This window comes from Mus pahari, chromosome 22, assembly GCF_900095145.1.
Source record: "Mus pahari chromosome 22, PAHARI_EIJ_v1.1, whole genome shotgun sequence".
NCBI classification, from domain to species: Eukaryota; Metazoa; Chordata; class Mammalia; order Rodentia; family Muridae; genus Mus; species Mus pahari.
Window position 1 is genome coordinate 18,078,184 of NC_034611.1, and position 20,934 is coordinate 18,099,117.

The following is a 20,934-nucleotide window of genomic DNA, read 5'->3' on the forward strand; positions in this document are numbered from 1 at the left end:
GTGTCTTGAGGGTAGTAGAAACAACTTCTTTTTGAGACCCCAGACCTGGCTTCCTTGTGTTACCATGAGCTCTGGTTTTCCCAGCCTCTCTGTGGAACTGAGCTGTCTGCTGAAGTGCACAGCTCTTACTTGGCTTGGGGGAGCCTCCAGGGAGCATCCCCTTTTACTCTAAACTTGTGTAATGAAACTTGCAGTGTTTCAAAGACTCTGGGATGCCCTTCTCCCATTTACCTTGGTTGGTTGTTCTTACAACACCATCCCAGAGCAGATTTACACTGTCAGCAGATGATTTGGGCGAGTCAGTGTACCTTGATCATGACCTGAAGATCAACAGAACAAAGTCTTCCCTAAAGGAGCCAACAATTCTCCTTCCCTCAAGGAGAATTCCTGCTGACTCAGAGCACCCAAAAATATTTCCCCTTCAGTCTTTTACAACTCACATTCACCATTGTAACATGACTGAGTGGAAACAATATCATTTTTCTCTTGAATAAAAAAGTAGATTTGTAATAAACTTGTCTGTTTTTCACTCTTCAAGCAACTACTCAATTATATAAACAAATGTGCTAAGATGGCTTACTATAATAAATCCAAATCATGCAGTTGAGTAATTAGATTACACAAAAATTAGCCTTTGATTTGGCTTTTTGGTATTCATTAGCTACTCCTTGATATTTGGTCATGAACCAATGATTCAGATAAAAAGCTCATTTTTTTTTTCTGTTAATACCCAATAATCCACTTTCCAGTGTACACTGGAAAGGACCACTTTCCGTGCTTAACAGTTTTAAAATGTGGGCAGTTGAGTCTTCCCAATGCTGGGGGTTGTCTTGGTCAGGGAAGCAGAGCTCATGTCTTTTCCTGAATATATAATATTTGGTCAATGACTTTAGTTCTGATTTGTTTGAACCTGGCCCAGCCTGTGATTCACTATCTGGTGAAGTGGTGCTCACTCCCGTACGAAGACAGCACATGGGAGCTGAAGCAGGACATAGATCCAGCAAAGATCGAAGAGTTTGAAAAACTCATGTCCAGGGAGCCGGAAACCGAGCGTGTGGTGAGGACTGGCTCGTGGGGAAGGGTTTCAGTTGAGCATAGCATAGCGGTGTAGTCACTGAGAAACCACTAATGGCGTTTACTATATTTGGAACAGGAGCGACCTCCTGCTGATGACTGGAAGAAATCAGAGAGTTCCAGGGAGTATAAAAACAATAACAAACTCAGGGAATACCAGTTGGAGGGAGTAAACTGGCTACTTTTCAATTGGTACAACATGTATGTAAACATGCTTCTTTTTACTTACAATAAATGCTGTAGCTCATATCCTTTGTAGTATTAATATTAATTTTAATGCCATAATGCATTTTTAAAATTCAACTTTTGAGATATATTTAACTTATTCACCAAATAAATCGACAGATCTGTGTAGAAATATTATCTGCTAGGGACTTTTCCTTGAGATATGTTTTGTTGAACTATGAAAATAGCTAAGGTTGTATGGGGTATGCGTTTATGGAGTGTATAGTCTGTAAAAAGAGAATGACAGCTGATAGTCACGAAGCTTTCCTGTCCTTTTCTCTCCTAAAGGCGAAACTGCATTTTAGCAGATGAGATGGGTTTGGGAAAAACTATCCAGTCCATTACGTTTCTCTATGAGATATACTTGAAAGGAATCCACGGCCCTTTTTTAGTAATTGCCCCGTTGTCCACAATCCCCAACTGGGAAAGGGAATTCCGAACCTGGACGGAGTTGAACGTGGTTGTGTACCATGGGAGCCAAGCCAGCCGTCGGACCATTCAGTTGTATGAAATGTACTTCAAAGATCCCCAGGTAAAGCGGTGGGGTGTGACCCCTGTGCATGTCGCATATGTTTTAGAGGGCTGAGAACCAGATCTCTAGGACCTGGGGGTGGAAGGCTTGATTTCCCTTATTTGAGAAACTTGCTTGAGATTTCTTATCCAATGCATGTTTGCACAATTGTCCTACATCCGTGAATACTGGTTTTAGCATTTGTCATTCTGATTATTATAAGGAGTAACTTTACTTAGCATTTGAAGACCACAAACTCTATGACATATTAGTAACCTAGTACTCTTTTGTATGCCTAAGACAATGCCACACACAAAAAAAAGATAATAAAATGTGACCAGAGGGAACATTTTCTTGTACTATGATCAGAAGTGAAAAAGTAGTAAGTATTGTAAAAATCCAAGTATGTCAAAGAAGAGAGATTTAGTACTTTGCTCTTGTAAGAATTGTTCTAATCTTGTCTTGTAGTTACCTGCTTGTAATTATTACTTCTTGTTGGCAGTAAAGCATTATGCATGCAGGATAGGAGATGGTGTATGCTAAAACACGTATAATCTTTAAGTAGTAGATGCTCTCCTAGAGTATTGAAATCTGTTTTTATCTTTAGATTTTTATTATTTATTTATATATTTATTTATTTATTTTTTTTTGGGTTTTCAAGACAGGGTTTCTCTCTATAGCCCTGGCTGTCCTGGAACTCACTCTGTAGACCAGGCTGGCCTCGAACTCAGAAATCCGCCTGCCTCTGCCTCCTAAGTGCTGGGATTAAAGGTGTGTGCCACCACCACCCGGCTTATCTTTAGATTTGAGAAATTGTAAGACTCATCCTCTTTGGATTCTTTTTTAACTTTGAAATATTTTGGTATTTTACAGAAATGCTTTAAAAAAAGAAAGGAAAAAAATTAAGTTAGAGAAAGTTAAAAAAAAAATAAATAAAGTTACCTCAGCACTGAATTCCCTGTTAGGTTCTGTAGGCTATGACCAGACTGGAGAACTTAATTACTCACATATGATGTCTAAGGAAATTTGACCCCAGATTTTTCTTGCACTTCACCAGTTCCTTTTTAAAAAGAAATGTTTCAAAATCTTATTTTAATCAAAATAACTGTAACCTGAAAACCTGATAACAGAATGTGCTACCTAAAATACAGAGGTCTCCAAAGGGTTAAAAACATATATTTTAGCAGCTTTTTTATACTCAAATGTAGGAACCTAGCCAGTCCTGTGAAACAACTCTGATGTGCTGTGTCCCCCCCAGGGTCGAGTGATAAAGGGGTCCTATAAGTTCCACGCCATCATCACGACGTTTGAGATGATTCTGACGGACTGTCCCGAGCTGCGTAATATCCCCTGGCGCTGTGTGGTCATCGACGAAGCCCACAGGCTGAAGAACAGGAACTGCAAACTGCTGGAAGGGCTGAAGATGATGGACTTGGTTAGTGACCGTGGCTGCTGCCGCTGAGTCCCCGCACTGTCGCCTTGCTCTCTGAGTGTGCTGCTTCCTGACCACTGTCTGCTGGTATCTCAGCCGAGCATAGTCATGATAATTTAACCAACATCAATTTCAAATATTTGCCATGTCATTAACTGTTGGGCCAAGCCTTGCCTCTGCGATGACAGGCCAGCTACGTTTCCCAGCACGTGGTTTTGCTCCAGTGAGGCCAGGTGTACATGCACACTGTCGGTTAGTTGGCTGGGACATCTGTTCAGTTTCTGCAGGTGCTGAGAAGTTTGGAATATTGAAGGCCTCACATTTTTCTGGGGTTTTAATCCACGCTTATTTTATTTTCCCAAAGAAATAGCCATGCCTTCCTACTTCAGTGTTGGAAGGTTTTTCTTTTCTGTAGAAATAGTTATCAGTGACATGTAAGAATAGCAGGGTTTTGTTATTTGTTGTGCCTGCTGCTGTGTGTACAATCCTCCGATGGAAGTTGCTACAAGCTCTTTTGTCCTTGAATTCCTTCTCGATCCATAGTTTGCAAGTTAGTATGGCCATTTGTTTGCCCCCTCCATCCCTCCCTTCCCCTCCCCCTCCCCCTCTTGTGTGGATCTACTTGTGTGTTGAGGTTGCACACATACCATGGTGTACTTGTGGAAGTGAGGGGACCACGTGGGTCTCCCTACCGTGTTGAGTTCCAGCGAGTGAACTCAGGTTTTCAGCACTTTCACCTGCTGAGCCAGCTCACCAGCCCAGCTTCTCATTTTTAATGTACATTTGAAAAATAATTGTTATCCTGTAGAACATAGTGGCAGAGTTGAGAACTTCTTTAGCTGTCTTGTTATTGAGAGTGGATGATGGAAAGGAATCTTCTGCGTGTTCAGGGCTGTACATGGTTTCCTAAAGACTGGACCTGCTGAAGAGAACCTCAGAGCTCTCCGTCACAGCTTTTTGCAAGGGTTTGACCTAACCAGCCATTCTTTTAATTACAAACAGCAAAATCTAATTTTGCTTAAAGGAAAGAAGATTGACTGATTTTTTTTTCTTCCTACTTAGGGTAGCATTTCCCATTTTTCTATCAAATAAACAGCTTATTAACAAGGTCCTAGATCTTTTGGAAAGCAGTTCATCAAATTCGATAGCCAGTCTGCACAGCAGCGTGAACGTTTAGAGGACCAGGGAAAGTCCTTGCCTAGGGTTCTATGGAAGGAAGGATGCCCGGCTGGCTCTGGTTTCCCTGGGCGATACTCTAGCAGTACAGGGAAGTAATCCGTTCTTTGCAGGTAAACACAAATGTTCAGGACCTATCTGTCTGTCTTCAGAGCAGAGGTGTGCCTTCATGCTCAAAAGTCATGGGGCCGAGCTTGCCTTGAGTTGTACTCTATTGTTAGTTCCCAGGTCTCAAAATAGTAGATTCTCATTGCAAAACACTCCTTAGTTAGTGAGGGAAATGCATTTACTTCTCTCATCATCAAAACATTTACTTGCTTTTGAGGTATTATAGAAATTACTCTTTTATTAATGGATTAGAATCTGGCATAGCAGCAACTTTTCTGTTACATATCACAATATTTATTTACTTTTTTATGCATAACAGCACATAGGGAAATTATAATATTTCCTTCACTGAGCTAGACAGCGAGGGTGAGGCTGCCCCTCGAAGTGGGAAACCAGTCATGGGGTTCTGACTGTCATAGCCAGTGTGCCTGCAGCATGTTTAAGATAATGCACTCAAAATCTCCGATGACCTATCCCAGAAGAGGTGTTTTTAAGGTGGAAGATATTATTGTTGTTCAAAGCCAAAATGTCCTTGTATTGATACAGCTGAGAATAGCTGACTGCTTGGTGCTTAGATCCTAACTTCAATGTCATTTGAGCCTGTGCTCTCGCCAGAGTTACGTAGTGAGGAGCAGCGCTGTCCAGGCGGGGCTGTAGACCTCAGGGATTGCTGACACTAAGACTAGACTGAGAGGGGTGAGCATGTTCTTGATGAAGATGTTCTGCAAATCAGAAAGGAGGATTACTGGATAGCTGCCTCTCCTCTAGAACGAATGACATGGAGCTGTGTGGGGGTAATCGTGGTTGACACCACCCTCAGTAAGAGCTCTGAAAGGAAAGCCCTCAACAAAGGGGGGCTATCCTGAAGTTGTTACTCATTCATTGACAGGAGGCTCCACACAAAAAATGTGTTGCTTAAATGAAATTAAGTCCACTTTGTCCATTTGCACTAAAGAAAGCAATCACGTCGTCAAGGCAGGTGCGGGTCTACCTATCCATTGAACTGGAGGCAGTAGTACCCAGTAGCCCAAGACGGGAGGGGTCCTTGGCTCAAATCCGTTTCCTTCGAAATATGCATACCTAAAAGTCTGTAATTTCTAAGTTAAGTCCTCAGACCTGAAGTGAGGAAGGAGATGAGACAGCTCTGAGACAGTCAACACATCATGGCCATTGTTCCTTCACTGCTGCGCGTCTTTCCTTGGCCCGGGATGACACTTTCAAATGCTCTTGGATAAAGTCACTCAGGACTTTGGCCAATCAGAGACCAGAGCCAGTGAAACTTAAACAGTCTAGAAGACCTTGAACTCATTTGCAGATTGCACAGGCTTTGTGAGCCTAGTAATGATGATAAGCCACCCATCTGCTTTCATCGGAGACTTACACAAGAGAGGAAGAAGCCAGAGCAAACCCATCGAACTGCCTCACCTCACTTTTAAAGCGCTTCACTGACCTGGTAGACATTGCTCTTGCTTAGATGATGTCACTAGGGTTCAGTGAGTAGATACTCTGTGTGACCAGCTCTCAAGTTAAACCAGAATCTTACTTTTGAAATTACTACATTACATGGCTGCAGTTATTTCCTAAAATGAATTTGTGCACCAGGAACCCAAACAAAGAAGAAAATATTAAGGCTTTTAAATTTTATAAGCTCAGGTCTAAGGACGTAGCTCAGTAGGCAGAGCCTAATGTTCACCAAACAATACACTTGTTTGACTCAGTCCGCAAAGCACTGCGTAGAACCTGGCATGGTGATGTGTTCCTTAATCTCAGCACCTAGAAGGTAAAGGCAGGAGGGTCATAAGTTCAAGTCCATCATGGGACACGTGAGACCCTGTCTTAGCATTTTCTTTTTAAAGACCAGGAGAAGAGGGGAGAGAAGAAATTGCAGTCTGGATGTAATATAGGAGAGAAATAAATAAGTGGATGAATGAAAGATACCATTGTTAATTTCAATCAATTTCAAAGGCTTCCTTATGTTGAATGAGAGAATGGTAGGTAGTAGGTAGGTAGGTAGGTGGGTAGGTAGGTATAGGTAGGTAGGCAGGCATCTCTGTTGCTTAAGTTGAGATAGAAAGAGAAGGCTTGGTTGTATCAACGGCTGGAGGAGGGAAAGCACAAACTGGAACACTGGTTGAAGCAATGGCTAATGTGTTTCAAATCACAAAATTAGAAAAGTGTTGGATTTTTAAAAATAAATGATTATGGTATTTAAAACTAAGCCTACCGCTCTGCTAGTTGAAAATTTTTACCGAACAGAATGGTTTCCCACGAGCTGCTGCGGTTTGAAGCACCTCTCTTGTCTCTGTCGTGAGTCAAGCAGGAAGCAGATGGAAAGGCGAGAGTCCTATACTGATGTAGAGAACAGAAAGGAACGTGTAACCGAGTCTGGGGACTTCAGGGCAAAACTAACTACAGCGGAGGAAAAAAAAAAAATCACCGAGGTTGGGAGACTTAGAAAACCATCATCCTTAAATCTCAACCTTGCACACTCAGAACAAACAGGGCCAAGCTCTCCAGAGTTTGCTACCGCGTTCTCTGTGTCCGCGTGCCCCTGCACCCAGAGCCATGTTCACGTGTGCCAGGATCTTTTTCTTTGCTCTGAGTTCTACACCTTGTGTACATGCTGACCCACCAGAGTGAGCAGGAATAGACTATAGATGCAGAAAGAAAAGTGTTAGCACTGAGAGTTGTTCTGTCCCTGATTGGCAAGTTGTTTTCTTCGTGTTCTTCCAGGAACACAAAGTACTGCTGACCGGGACCCCGCTGCAGAACACTGTGGAAGAGCTCTTCAGCCTGCTTCATTTCTTGGAGCCAAGTCGCTTCCCTTCAGAAACAACCTTTATGCAAGAATTCGGTGATCTGAAAACGGAAGAGCAGGTACTTAACCCCTCCGTCCGCGTGGCCTTTCAGCCATGAGACTGAAGATGAACTTGTGAGCTGGCCAAGATTCTTGGTCTTTGCAAATTGTAAAAAGTAAGGGGTGTGTTGTAATTGTCACGACCCCGGCAAAGAGCTTTGTGACTCCTTCTCTCAGACTTGAAGTCATCATTACGAAGTTGAGCTCCTCTCATCTCCTTCTCCCACCCCCGCCCTCAAAAAAGCCCGCTGAGTTTTTATCGTGTGGTTACTTTACAAAGGTGACTTTTAGAGATCTTTGTGCCATTTGGGTTAGTTTTCTGCAGGGTGTACATCACCAGTAGTGTTGGAAACCCCTAGGGTTTACAGAACCACCTGTCTACTGGAATTTTGGGTCTCATTGCTGAATCATACTGCTTCAAGCCTATTTATTTACATTTCAAAATTGGAGGTGCAACTACCCCCACTGGATTCCTGAAAGAAATCAGAGGGCTTGTGTGTGAGAAACACTTGGCACCTGTAGGCACTCGTGTGGAGCCTCCTGTTAGTGAGGCAGCAGAGGCCTACACCCCACTAATTTTAAAATAAATGCAATAATAAGCTCAGAATCTTGGGCTTGTTTGCCCACTCTCCAGTCTCCTGGCTCAAACCTCCTGGTTGAGTGCGCTCTGTTTTGTTTCTCTTCTGTAATAACAACAGTACAGTGCCCTGCTCGGTTTGCTCATTAATGCAGAGTAGTATCCGCCAGCGCCCTCACCCTCGCTCTTACCTCTTTCCACAGAGGAAGGGAAGCATCGAGCCCACCACCACCACCACCACAACCACACACATACATACACACACACACACACACACACACACACACACACACACACACACAAATGTTGCTCCTGCCTGGCCTCTTCCGGTTCATCCCCATGACGAAACCACAAAGGGAAATTAAATAGATACCCTTCCCCAACACATGCTTATAGTTTCTCATGCCCCTCAAGTGATTCAGGAGGTCTCAATAGGTAAAGGTTTCTCTCTGACACAAGCGACAACTCACAATTTAGCTCCTTCACATTCTTCCTAGGTTTCAAAAAACTGAAGATGGATATTAAATAAATATGACAGCCCTTCCCTTTTCTTTCTTTTTTTTTTTTTAAATGCCAGGATGTTTTAACACACAACTGAATGGAGATACCAGTATTGACTTGAGGTCCTTTTTTAGGTGCAAAAACTACAGGCTATTCTAAAGCCAATGATGTTGAGACGCCTGAAAGAGGATGTAGAAAAGAACTTGGCCCCCAAAGAAGAGACTATTATTGAAGTTGAGCTAACAAACATTCAGAAGAAATATTACCGAGCCATCCTTGAGAAGAATTTTACGTTTCTTTCCAAAGGTGGTGGACAAGCTAACGTACCTAACCTTTTAAACACTATGATGGAACTGAGAAAATGCTGCAATCATCCCTACCTAATCAATGGTAAGCCCGCCCGCCCACCCGCCCACGCGCCTTGGTACTATGGAGATTGGTCGGTACAGACTTCAGGAGCCCCCTCTGCCAGTGCCAGGGCTCTCCCAGTGCGTGCTCCTCACCGTCCTGTCCACTCACAGGGCGTGCTCACAGGGGGTACCCCCGTCTGTGGTTGCTTGAGGTTGGTGGCCAGTGCTCCCTGGAAGCACCGTGCCACATGTCTGAAAGTGGGTATTCGCACCAGCAGTAGATGTCAGCAGGGCCGGGCCGGGCCAGCGGCTAACGCCCTTCCTGTGAGGTATTCTTGGATGGAGTGGTGTGCTTGATTCCAAAGCTCTTAAGAGCATCTCCTTGTGGGTAGCCCCTGTGCACACTTCAGGTGTGTGATGGAAAAGTGACCTTAGAACCCTTGCAATCTGAAGGCCTTCAGGGAGTATCCCCTGAAAATGGGAAGGGATGTTAAAGTTGATCATTGTATTGTTACTGAGAAGGACGTCATAGCCTTGATGTTTTCTGCTCAACTCCCGCGTGTTAAATACCTTACACACTTCCAGAAACCGATAAGGAGATGTGTCCCCCGCCTGTGTGAGCACAGCCAGTAGGGACTTAAGGGGCACTGCCTCTGAGATGCAGGACTAGAAAAAGAAAGGTCGCTGAGGTGATGCCCTAACTCAAGCAGACACGAGAACAAAGGGACCTTACCCAAAGTACAGCAGTGCGCGGCACAGAGGGACTGTGCCCCTTCGACACAGGGGACCCTGCTAGCAAGCAGATGGGGTCACATGCTACTTTAACTCCAGACTGTGGGTGGAGGAAGCCACAGCGGGTGTTTGAGCTGAGCACTGGCTAGGAATGTGTCCGCGTGACAGAGGAGGAGATGTCTCAGTGCGTGGAGTGCTCGCCTAGAGTGTACAGGGCACCGGGTGCCATCCCAGAACCCAGCACTAAGCCAGGCGTGGCAGCGTATTCCTGTCCTCTCAGCACCGAGGGGGTAGAGGTCAGAGGGTCAGAATCAGGACCCTCGTCAGTTATACAGAAAATTTGAGGCTAGCCATTCGGGAGGAACGGGGTGAGGAGGGGCTGTTGTTCCTGAGAGCCATTTATGAGAGCCTGCCTCAGAAATGAAAGGACTGATCACTGCCAACATTCCACAAAAGATGGAATGAAGGATGGACAGACAAGCAAGCAGGGAACGATCAGCTGAAGGGGTGCGGCTGTGACCCCGGCAGGCTAACCCGGGAGTGTTGAGGTCCATGAGGGAAGGAGACAACCTCCCCTTTCCCTGCCTCACTATGCACATGTCCACCACCCTGGATGTCCTTGTCAATGGAGGAGAAACAGTAGTATCCACTAGGAAGATAAGCTCAGGGTATAGACCCTGAGGCCATTGCTCTGATGTGACATCTGTGAACTCCTGTTTTAAAGTAGCATTTGAGTAGTGTTTGTTTTCTAAGAGAGCACCACGTCTGGTAATTGCACATCCATTGTGCTAGCTAACCACACAGTGTTTGTGAGCCCATGAGCCGCTGCAGTGTCCGTTAGCCTGTGGATGAGTTGGGACTCAGGGAAAGGACTCGTGTGTGAGGAGGACACACCTGACTATGCGTGCATACGTTTATTTCATACCTTATAGAGAGGAAATAGATAACAGCAACCCCCAGCAGGAAAGAGGATAAAAAGAGATATTCCATAAAGAACTCGTGGTGCTGGTGAGGCCTGTGTCACAGGAGCTCAGCTCCATGACAAGGAGGACTGCCCAGAGCTTCCATGTCCTCCCTGTTCACTCTGGTTCACTGTATGCAGAGAGCATTGCCAAGGTTCCCCCCAACCACCACACGCAAAACATAGCAGGGGCCCTTTTCTGCATCTGATTTGTCTCTGGGATCCACTGTATGGCTCTTCTTCTGGAGCCCCTGGAGGTATTTGTCCTAACTGTCATGCCTTGAGGCGAGCTTCTCTTGTCCTAAGAATAAATAACACACTGTCTGTTAGGGAGGGGTCCTTGTGCCCGATTTTTTTTTTTTTTTTGAAAGTTTTAAAAAATACAGATAAATTAGGCTCCTAGCTCCAGGAAAACGTAGAGGGAGACACTGTATCTCATGGACATATCACGGATTGGTCCAGGGCCCCACTGCACAATCTCATCCAGGATCTGGAACTGAGCACCCATAAGGAAGTTTAATCGTACATGTTAAGCTGCTATGAACAAGTCGTAAGAGAGTAAAGTGCACCAGTTGGCCTAAACTTCTATTCTACAGAGCACGTCTTTTGAAAAGTAGGAGCAAATCTGTACTTAGGTGGGAGTGGTAAGATGAGCACAGTGGGAGAGAACTCTGGACGGTGGGAGTACATGCAATAAAGATGTATGTAGTTGGAGAGTGTCTGCACATGGCAGGCACGCGGTCACTATTGCTAACAGGCAGATCCCTGGGTATCCTACAGAGTTAGTAGTACTGGGCCAGAGCAGTGTTTGGATAGAATTTAATTTCCCAACATTGGGACCAGAACAACGGAAGCATGTCCGAAGTCCCAGGATGGTTGGAAGTGATGTGGAGTCATTGTTTGTTACAGTTCTTTGTGGGGACAGTGAAGAGAGAGGAATAAGGAAAATAGTTACCTGGCGAGATATATGTTAGGGAGGAGAAAAACTGAAGGCATCTTTTCTTGCTGTTACATCCATGACATCGATGGTTCCTGTTGCTTAGTGGCTAGTACACACAGATGGCAGCGGAGTTCCTGCCCGGTAGCAGCTCTCTGTTGAAGTGGGAAAACTCTACTCTTCTTTCCAATTGCCTTTGCTCTGCATACAACGATGAACGCACTACCAGCTGCACTTTAACCAAGTATTTGAGTTCATCATAACCCATATCCAGTTGCTGTGTTCAAATCTAACCTCAAAGGAAATCTTTAATTGGTAATTTTAAATTTTTGTCTCGTGATACATGGGGCAGAAATTGCAACCTATCCCACAACCTCCCTCTCATTTCCCTCTTGCCATAATAAATACAGTGCTGAAAGAATTGTAAAGGGCGTGCGCTTTTAGAGACTGAAGGATCATTATAAACTGTTCCGGAAGAACTTGAACTCCCAATGAAATCAATCAGTTCCGAAAAAAAGGATACAATCCAGAGAGATGGATCTGGGGATGCTGAGTGCGCCTCACTTTGGCGTGTGTTCATCCCCAACTGTGGACCCCCGGTGCTCACATCCCATCCCGTGACTCACAACTGCTTATTACGTACGCCATGTTGGGAGGATCCAATCTCTCTGGCCTCTGCAGGCATCCTTGCTTGCATGCTCATATATGCACATGTGTGCACACACTTTAAATCCTAAAAGTTAAAGGAAAGAAATTCTCAGTGGCATCAAAAAGGCAGGAGTGTTGTTTTGCTGCTGCTTAATAAATTTAAAATTTTATAATGTGAGCTTAGATTTCTCTTTGAATTATTTATATTTCAATTTTTCACTAAAATAATTCCAGCCTGCCTGACATTTGCTTTCTCAAAGTGAAAGTCTCATTTTTGAAAGACGATTCCTTGATCATTAAGTGGTTTTAGATTATATTACACTTCATTTTGATCCCCGGTTGTATGCCTCATGGACAAAGAATGCCCAAACATCATAAGGGTAAATTATTCATTTCTAAATCGTAAGCATCTTATGAGCATTATACAGAAGAGTAAAACTTCCTTAAAGATACAATGTGATAATTCACTGTGAGTCTCTGTGCTTGCCCAGGAGAGCTTTCTGAATCTGGTGCCCGCCAGGTCTCCGGACCGCAGGCCCGGGGACCACTGTCACCTTTAGTCAGAGACACTGTGGCTTCTGTCCTTATCTTTCCTTGGTCTGTTTCCACACTTACAGAACTAATCTGAATCTTAGCTTTTTGTTCTTGTGGAAGGCGACTAAGGGTCAGGCTCTTCCGAGAGAGTTAGCATTTTCTGCCCGCCTCACTTTGTGAAAAGGTCGTGCACCGTGTGGAAGGCCTGGCACTCGCTCCAAACATCAAGTGGCTTTAATCTGTCCTTGACGATTCTTAACTAATCCAGTGTTCTCTGTATGACCCCATGAGGACAGCCTCACAGCCGCCTTAAATGGAAGTGGGACTGCCCTTCACTGGCTTTGTGCTGCCTGTGGAGGTGCCATAGCCGTTACAGTGGCCTTCCTGACCCAACCCGACCTTCAAATGCCTTTGGGAGATTTCTGTAACCCCCATCTGTGTGTCACATGTTTCAAACAGTGGGAGGAAGTTCCTGGCAAAGTATAATGGTAGGAAGTGAGTGCTTTAGGTTAAATTTGGTGTGCTTTCTCAAAAGCATCTGTGATGGGAGAAGCGTGTGAAACCCAGCCCTGTGTACTGGGGCGCCCCAGAGGCCAAGGAGGGGGCCAGATCACCTCTGCTTAACTCCAGCCAAAGAACTGGAGCACAGAGAGAAGCTCACCTGCCGCTGCCTGAACCCACAGTATGATGGGGGGAAGCCAGAGGCTGTAGCTGTGAACCTTCCTCATCGGGAACATGTCCTTCCCCTGAGTCTGCTCTACTGCACTCAAGATTTTGCACAGTGAAGAAACATCAAGAAAAAGGGAGTTAGCCGGGAAGCCATACTTGCCTTCGTTTTCTCTTTGGAGGGTTTGGGCATTGCTGGTTTTATTTTTCTCAGCTGACATCTCCTTCGTCTGTAGTTCGGGCTCTAGATTTTCTGTAGGTATCTGGCCCTTGGCTTGTTTCCGACACTTATGGCCCAACAGTCTGTTGTTGAAATTTGGGTGTGTTTTGTTTGGTTGGTTTTGGTTTTGTTTTGTTTTGTTTTTTAATATAGTCAGCAAACATTTGGTGGCTGGAAAATGTGGGTCTCTCTCCAACTGCCTCAGTATATGGAACTTAAAACTGGTCCCTTTTTAGGCCTGTAATACGTGTGGCTCTAACTTTGAGTAAGCAGGTGGTTTCCTGCTCTTACACGTGAATGGGATACTCTGATTTTGCCAGTTTGCTGTGGGTTTTGAAAGCAAATCCATTGTTTTTAGTAATAAAAACCTCTTACAGTATTCACGTCATGCCATCCAATCTCTGCAGGTGCTGAAGAGAAAATTTTGGAAGAGTTTAAAGAAACACACAATGCAGAGTCTCCAGATTTTCAGCTCCAGGCAATGATCCAGGCTGCTGGCAAGCTGGTGCTGATTGACAAGCTGCTGCCAAAGCTGAAGGCTGGTGGCCACAGGGTGCTTATCTTTTCCCAGATGGTGCGCTGCTTGGACATCCTGGAAGACTATCTCATCCAGAGACGGTGAGGCCACCGCATAGAAACAACAGAAAGAAAGGACAGGACGCTGCGTGGGTCACCTAGAAGTGACATTTACAGTAGAGGTGGCGGAATGGGAACAATATATCACCTCCCCCTTTAAAGCCACAGTTATATATAAGGGCATCTTACATGATTGCAGGGGGCACTGTGTACTTTTTTTTTTTTTCCTAAGACAGGGTTTTTCTGTGTAGCCCTGACTATCCTGGAACTCACTCTGTAGACCAAGCTGCTCTTGAGCTTGCATAGATTCACTTGTCTCTGCTTCCTTAGTGCTGGGATTAAAGGCGTGTATCACCACTGCCAGATATATGTAGGTTTCTTTGTTTGTTTTATGCTGCATACTTTTGTGAGCAGTTTTCTTCATTTCATTCAACTTGGGGAGAAGAGTTCTTACTTAAAATTAAAATATATTTTATCAGCTTTAGAGTTTAACTGTTTCCTTGAGGAAGTAAAACAAAATTTTAAATCTTAAGTGTTCTGACAGTTGTATGGGGAAAAACCCTGATCTGAAGTATTTATGCTAAATCCTCCTACTATGTGAGTGCATATTCCATATTGGAATACTTACTTGAAAGCAAAAAGGAGCGAGCATACGGTAGCTGTGGGTCAGGCCTCCGTGTTGTATTTCCAGGTACCCATACGAAAGGATTGATGGCCGGGTCAGAGGCAACCTCCGCCAGGCAGCTATTGACAGATTCTCCAAACCTGATTCCGATAGGTTTGTGTTTCTCCTGTGCACACGGGCAGGAGGGCTAGGCATTAACCTCACTGCTGCTGATACCTGCATCATTTTTGATTCAGACTGGAACCCCCAGAATGACCTCCAGGTAAGTGGGAGCAGGCTGCCTGTCCCCGGTGCCTCTTGTGACAGACTTATCAGTCACACCAGTGAACTGGTGTGTCATTGCCTTTGTCTCCTGACTCAGAGGAAGTTGACTAGTGATCACCTGACGTGTGATGTGAGAGGAAACCCTTTAGAATGCTGATATCTCTCCAAACCCTGCCTTTCATTATTTTAACAATGCGTGGTTTTAGAACTAACTAGAGAGCCATGTGCTTCTTGAGTTGGTCACTTTGGCCGCCATAGCAGAATGCTATCATGGGGCAGCGTAAACAATATCCATGCCCTCCTTCTTCAAGGTTCTAGAGTTGAACTGTGAGGTCTGGTTGCCAGCAAGATTGGGTTATTGCTGCATAGACAGCTGTCTTCCTCCTGCCTCTTCTTACAGTTCACTAATCCTGTTCATCAGGGCGCCACCCTCATGACCTAATTACCTCCTGCGTCCTCATCTCTAAATCTAACATTGAGATCAGCTTTCCAACCCACATATTTAGGGAGGACACAGTCCTGTGTTCCACGGTCCTGTGTTCCATTGCAGCAGCCATTGGTTTCTTTTCCTTCTAGGCTCAAGCTAGATGCCACAGAATAGGGCAGAGCAAATCTGTGAAGATCTACAGGCTGATTACAAGGAACTCCTATGAAAGGGAGATGTTTGACAAGGCTAGTCTGAAGCTGGGTCTGGATAAAGCCGTGTTGCAGTCCATGAGTGGAAGAGAAAATGCCACTAATGGGGTAAGAAGACACTGCCCAGGCGTACACAGCCTGCCTTCCATCTGCATCCAGCTGATTGTTAGGAAGTATTTGGCATCTGTTTTTTGTTGTTTATTTTCTTGAGACAAGGCCTCCCTATGAGCTCTCGCTGGCCTGGAACTTGCAGACCCACCTGTTTCTACCTCCTGATTTCTGGGTTTAAAGGCGTGTGTCACCACACTCCACTGGCTGTTTTTTTTTAACCTCAGGTTCTAAGTATATTTTATTGCATTTTTCCCTTTGTTACAAGTAAACTCTTTTAAGACATTTAGTTTGTGTTTTAATTCTAAATTACTCTGAATACTTATAATTTCTCCGAAACAGGTACAACAGCTTTCCAAGAAGGAAATAGAAGACCTCCTGCGGAAGGGGGCGTATGGCGCACTTATGGATGAAGAAGATGAGGGGTCTAAGTTTTGTGAAGAAGATATTGATCAGATTCTCCTTCGACGAACCCACACTATTACCATTGAGTCTGAAGGAAAAGGCTCCACGTTTGCGAAGGTTTGAATCCACCCAGGGGGTCAGATCTTTAGTGCAGCCTTCGAGAACTCACGAAGAGAACTTCTGCAGAACATTGGCTTTTCATTATGAATTAAAGACCAGTTAGTAATTCCTCAGCACCTCCCAAAACTTACAGCGTACTCTGTACGCTGGCTTCTCTCCTGTGCGGGACCCTCGTGGTCTTGTCCTCCTGTGTCCTTCCCTCGTGCTTCCCTTACGAAGTCCTCGTGTGAATTTTGTGCTTCATAATCTCCCAGACCCCGGTGCCCGAAACGACCCAAAAGGATGATCAGGTCACTCCGTGTTTAAGTCTGTCTTGTTTTTCCCTTTTGCTAGGGCTCCACAGCTCTGCTCACAGCTGAAATGAGCCCATAGCATTCTACCCCAGCTCCTGCCACTGCCTGCTTCACAGCTGGCACCCTGTGCTTTTCCACCAAGCCAACCTGCTAAGGACAAGGCTGCTCTGAGCCCTGACTGTCACCTCAAACCCACTTGCTAGTATCCCGGTTGTCCACAACAAGGCTCACTCTGCTTTGTAGTTATGCTAAACTGGTTTTCTTGCCTTAAAGCATAAAATTTGACACTTGGACATATTATAGGCTAGGGCAACTGTTAGCATAATCCTAATGGTTCCTGGTTCCTACTACTTCAGAGAACTCCCCGTGCCTATTAGCAGGCAGTCCCTACCCTTCCTGCTTCACCCAGTCCTGCAAACCAAATGCTCTTTTTTGTATAGCTGTGTCCACCCTGGAAACAGCTCTGTGTGGAGTTATCACGTGTGGTCTTTTGAGTGCTTTCATAAAGTTAATGTTTTTCACGTTCGTCCTTGTAGTAGACATGGATAATTTATTCCTCTGTGGCTTACAGTGTTCTACTGTGTGGGTATCACACAGTGACCTGGTGATGATAGATGCTCCAGTCATTTATTAATTGCTAATTGATGAAATTTGGGTTGTTTTTACTTTGAGGTTTTCAGTGAACATTTTCATAGTAGTTTTTGCTTGGACACGTCTTCGCTTTTCTTGAGCATTCGACAGAAGTAGAACTCGAGGTGATGTTAGCTTCCTCGGCTCCCCAATGAGGCCTGAAATCAAGGCCTCATCTGTGCATGCTTATCATTTAAGGAACTAACAGACTGGGTTTCTTTGTTTCTGTTTTTATTCTAAACAAACTGGGAAAAGTGTTGGGCTCCACCCCTGGCATCTTCTTCCACGGGCCATCGTATACTGCGTTCCTTACTCCAGTGCCCTCTGTGTCCCCTCCACTCTGCAGAAGCCCTTCCATCTGCCTTCACATCACATGAGACCTATTATTCCTTTTACCCTCTGGCTTAAAATCTCTTCCTGTCGTTGCATGCTGGAGCCTACACACGCACATAAAGCATCCAGGTTCACATGTGAAACACATGTGAACAAATTATATCTCTGAGCCTGCCTTTGATTGCTCCACACAGTGGTTTCTGGCTCCATCTGCTTCCTCGCAAATGCCATGATTTTGTTTTTCTTTACAACCAAATAAAAGTCCACTGTGTATAGCTAGAACATCTCCTTTATCTGTTGTTGAACATCTCGGCTGGTTCCATTTCCTGCCTATTGTGAAACCTGGGTGTGCAAGTGTCTCTGTGGTGGTGCTGACGCAGAGACCTGCCTTCAAGAACACAATCCGGTGGCGTGCACGGTAGTGCTATTTTTAGTGGCTTGAGGCGCTCCACTCTGACGTCCGTAGCGGCTCTGTGAATTTGCGTCCCCACTGGCAGTGAATACGAATTCCTCTTTCACTACATCCTGGACGGCATTCCTTGTTTGTTTGTTTGCTTCTAATTTCTGTTTCCCTGGCGGCTAAAGCTGTTGAACCCAGTTTGCTTTCTGGATGGACCGCTCCCCGTTGCTTTCCCATCATCCCTGTGTGTTCGGGCTGCTTTTCCCTCCTCCTCACTGATATCATTCTGACCAGTTTGCGATGACGTCTGCGGCGTGAGGAAGGAGTTGAACTCCCCCGTGGCCTCAGCTTGTAGAGGTTCTTCTCCGGCCTCTGCGCTCTCACGTCTTTACAGTCTCTTGCACAGTCTTTCCTCGGTCCTCACGTGCACTCTCAGCATGTGCCAGACGCACGCGCGCGCGCACGCACGCACGCACGCACGCACGCACGCACGCACATTCTCCTTCCGAGTAGCATGCAGATGCCAGAGTTGGATATGGTAGTTCTCCCCGGCTTCTTCATTTGTGTTGTTCATGTCTGCTGATGTCTACCTCTATTAACTTCACCTTTTGAAGATGTCTTTTTTAGGAAGTCTTTATTTTTAGTCGTTATTTCTGGTGTAAACCGCTGGAGCAGTGTGCTCTAGCCTCACTGGTAGCTGTCGCTATAACTTCTCCCCCATGCAGCTTGAGGCACAGCCATGTCCATGCTAAACTTACCCCTATTTTCAAATAGTTCCTGCTTCCCCTGGGTTAGGGCTCAGACTGCTAGCCACGTGTGCTCGCCCCCTGCGCCAGCCTCCGCTCTCATCGACTTGCTGTGGCTCCTGTTCCTCGAGCCCCTCATCCTTGCTCTTCTCCTGGGCCTTTGTGCAGGGCTCTGCTGAACATTCCTACCACCTCTCATCTTTTACACGTCTTCTAAAATACAGTCCAACCATTTTCTTCTATAAGGTGTTTGTTTTTTTTTTTTTTTTTTTTTTTTAGATCTGCTCCCAGCAGGACCTTGCTGGAACCAAGTTCAAGGCCTTTCTCAATTGCTTGCACTTTCCTACCCCTGTGGCAGGTGTGGAAAAGTGTACAAGGGACACTTGTCATCTGTCTCCCATCCATTATACTGCCTTGCAGAGGCTGAGCACACATATACTGTGACTAGATGAACAGAGGCTACCAGAGATCCTGACCCTGAGAACCGCATCTCAGTGTAACGCATACGTTTTTCTCCTTTTAGGCCAGTTTTGTTGCGTCTGGAAATAGGACAGATATCTCTTTGGATGACCCAAATTTCTGGCAGAAGTGGGCTAAGAAGGCTGAATTGGACATCGATGCCTTAAACGGGAGGGTGAGTGAGAAGTCCCATCCAGATTGCTGCCTGATCTGACCCGAAGGTTGGTATGCCGCTCACCACGCTTGCTCTTTCATTAGAACAACCTCGTTATTGACACGCCGAGAGTGAGGAAGCAGACCCGGCTATACAGCGCAGTGAAGGAAGATGAGCTGATGGAGTTCTCCGACCTGGAAAGCGACTCTGAAGAAAAGCCCTGCGCAAAGCCACGACGCCCCCAGGATAAGTCTCAGGGCTATGCCCGGAGCGAGTGCTTCAGGGTGGAGAAGAATCTTCTAGTTTACGGGTAAGGCCGGTTCACTGCGTGGGGTCTCATTTTATTTTACCAACAGCTGGAATTCTCAGTTGTCATAGGAAAACCGTATTTCTGTGGATCTGCGTGGCTCCCCTTAGTGTGGCCAGACAGATGCCTCTGCGCTAACTTTCTGCAGGTTGTGGCTCGTAAAGTCAATATGACCCCACATTCTAAATCCTCCTGGGTGTAGAGAGAGAAGCCACGGGAATTTATGAGTGCTAGCTTGCACCATGGGGATTACAGCAGTTCTAATTTTCTTGTAGAGTATTAAAAACTAAGAATGATGTAAAATTGCAAAAACTTTTGGCACTGTACTGTCACATAAACTTTATGACCATAGTCACTCTTTAATAGATTTCTGCTGTAAAGACTTAGAGGCAGGGGCTCCCTTCATGTGCCTGTCCTGCAGCTAGTCTGCAGCCTCAGAGCCCATCTGAACGTCCCGAGTCTGTGGGCTTCCTTCTGCTACAGGACGACTCCCACATCAGCTTCACATCCCACGCACCCTAGCACCCACATAGCACTTTGAATTGCAGGGACGGACCTCAGTAAATACCTGAATCAGTAGGACGAATTTGCTCACAGATCATGGGACTGTAGACATAGAAACGGCCACCAGAGCACCTGTCACTGGTTCCATGTTGTCCTGGCTGTGGCCTGTGGCATTTCTTCCAATGGATCCTTGCTGGTGTAGAGCATGGGGAGAGCATGTGTCTGAGGCCTGCAGGGTTCTGCGGCTGACACTTGGCTGTCGCGTGGAATCTTTCTCATGGGTGAGCTCTGTTTGGGAGCTTAGCTTCCACTAACTCCCCTGTTGGCCCCACCCTTCTCTGCCTGTGCCCAGTTGGTTCTGCCTCGGCCCCGTCCCCTCCTACACAGGTAACCAGCCTTACGCCCTCCTCCCTTGCCGCACTCCCCACGGCTGCCCCTTTGCGCTCTGGCCCGCATGTCTCACCAGTTTCTCTCCTGATGGAATCCCATTCAGCATTTCAGGACAGGAGCTCTTTCAGTGTATCCTCAGTGAATGTGCCATGCCACAGATACACCGTGCTGCATAGACGTTTGTATGCAATGCACAAACGCCAGCCAAGGTCCATCCTGTTTCTCACCAGCTGTTGGCACTAGTCTGCACACTGGGTAGCTCGCCGGCCTCTACCCAGGACAGAGACTCACCTAGCCTCAGCCCTTTGCCCCCTGCACCTCCTTCCTTGTGTCGGCCTGATGATCATAGTTACAAACTATGTTGGAAACCTTAGGACTGGAGCATACTTTTAACTCCTAGTCCTAGGAAGGATGCTCGGGGCATCTGACTTTCACTCAAGTCCTCTCCTCTTCCCACTTATTCTGTTACGGATTG

General features: G+C 45.7%; 1 protein-coding gene across 3 annotated transcripts in view; it reads left to right on the forward strand.

Annotated features, from left to right (window-relative positions):
* Positions 1 to 20,934, forward strand: part of Chd7 (chromodomain helicase DNA binding protein 7) — a 180,618-nt gene that overhangs the window by 138,201 nt on the left and 21,483 nt on the right. For all 3 annotated transcript variants that reach the window (XM_021222408.2, XM_029533228.1, XM_029533227.1), the window contains exons 10-21: positions 920 to 1,057; positions 1,154 to 1,275; positions 1,588 to 1,831; positions 3,069 to 3,245; positions 7,260 to 7,403; positions 8,596 to 8,851; positions 13,917 to 14,127; positions 14,777 to 14,972; positions 15,551 to 15,718; positions 16,061 to 16,240; positions 19,169 to 19,279; positions 19,363 to 19,568. In XM_021222408.2, the coding sequence (XP_021078067.1) occupies positions 920 to 1,057; positions 1,154 to 1,275; positions 1,588 to 1,831; positions 3,069 to 3,245; positions 7,260 to 7,403; positions 8,596 to 8,851; positions 13,917 to 14,127; positions 14,777 to 14,972; positions 15,551 to 15,718; positions 16,061 to 16,240; positions 19,169 to 19,279; positions 19,363 to 19,568 (2,153 nt within the window). The remainder of the gene's footprint in view (positions 1 to 919; positions 1,058 to 1,153; positions 1,276 to 1,587; positions 1,832 to 3,068; positions 3,246 to 7,259; positions 7,404 to 8,595; positions 8,852 to 13,916; positions 14,128 to 14,776; positions 14,973 to 15,550; positions 15,719 to 16,060; positions 16,241 to 19,168; positions 19,280 to 19,362; positions 19,569 to 20,934) is intronic.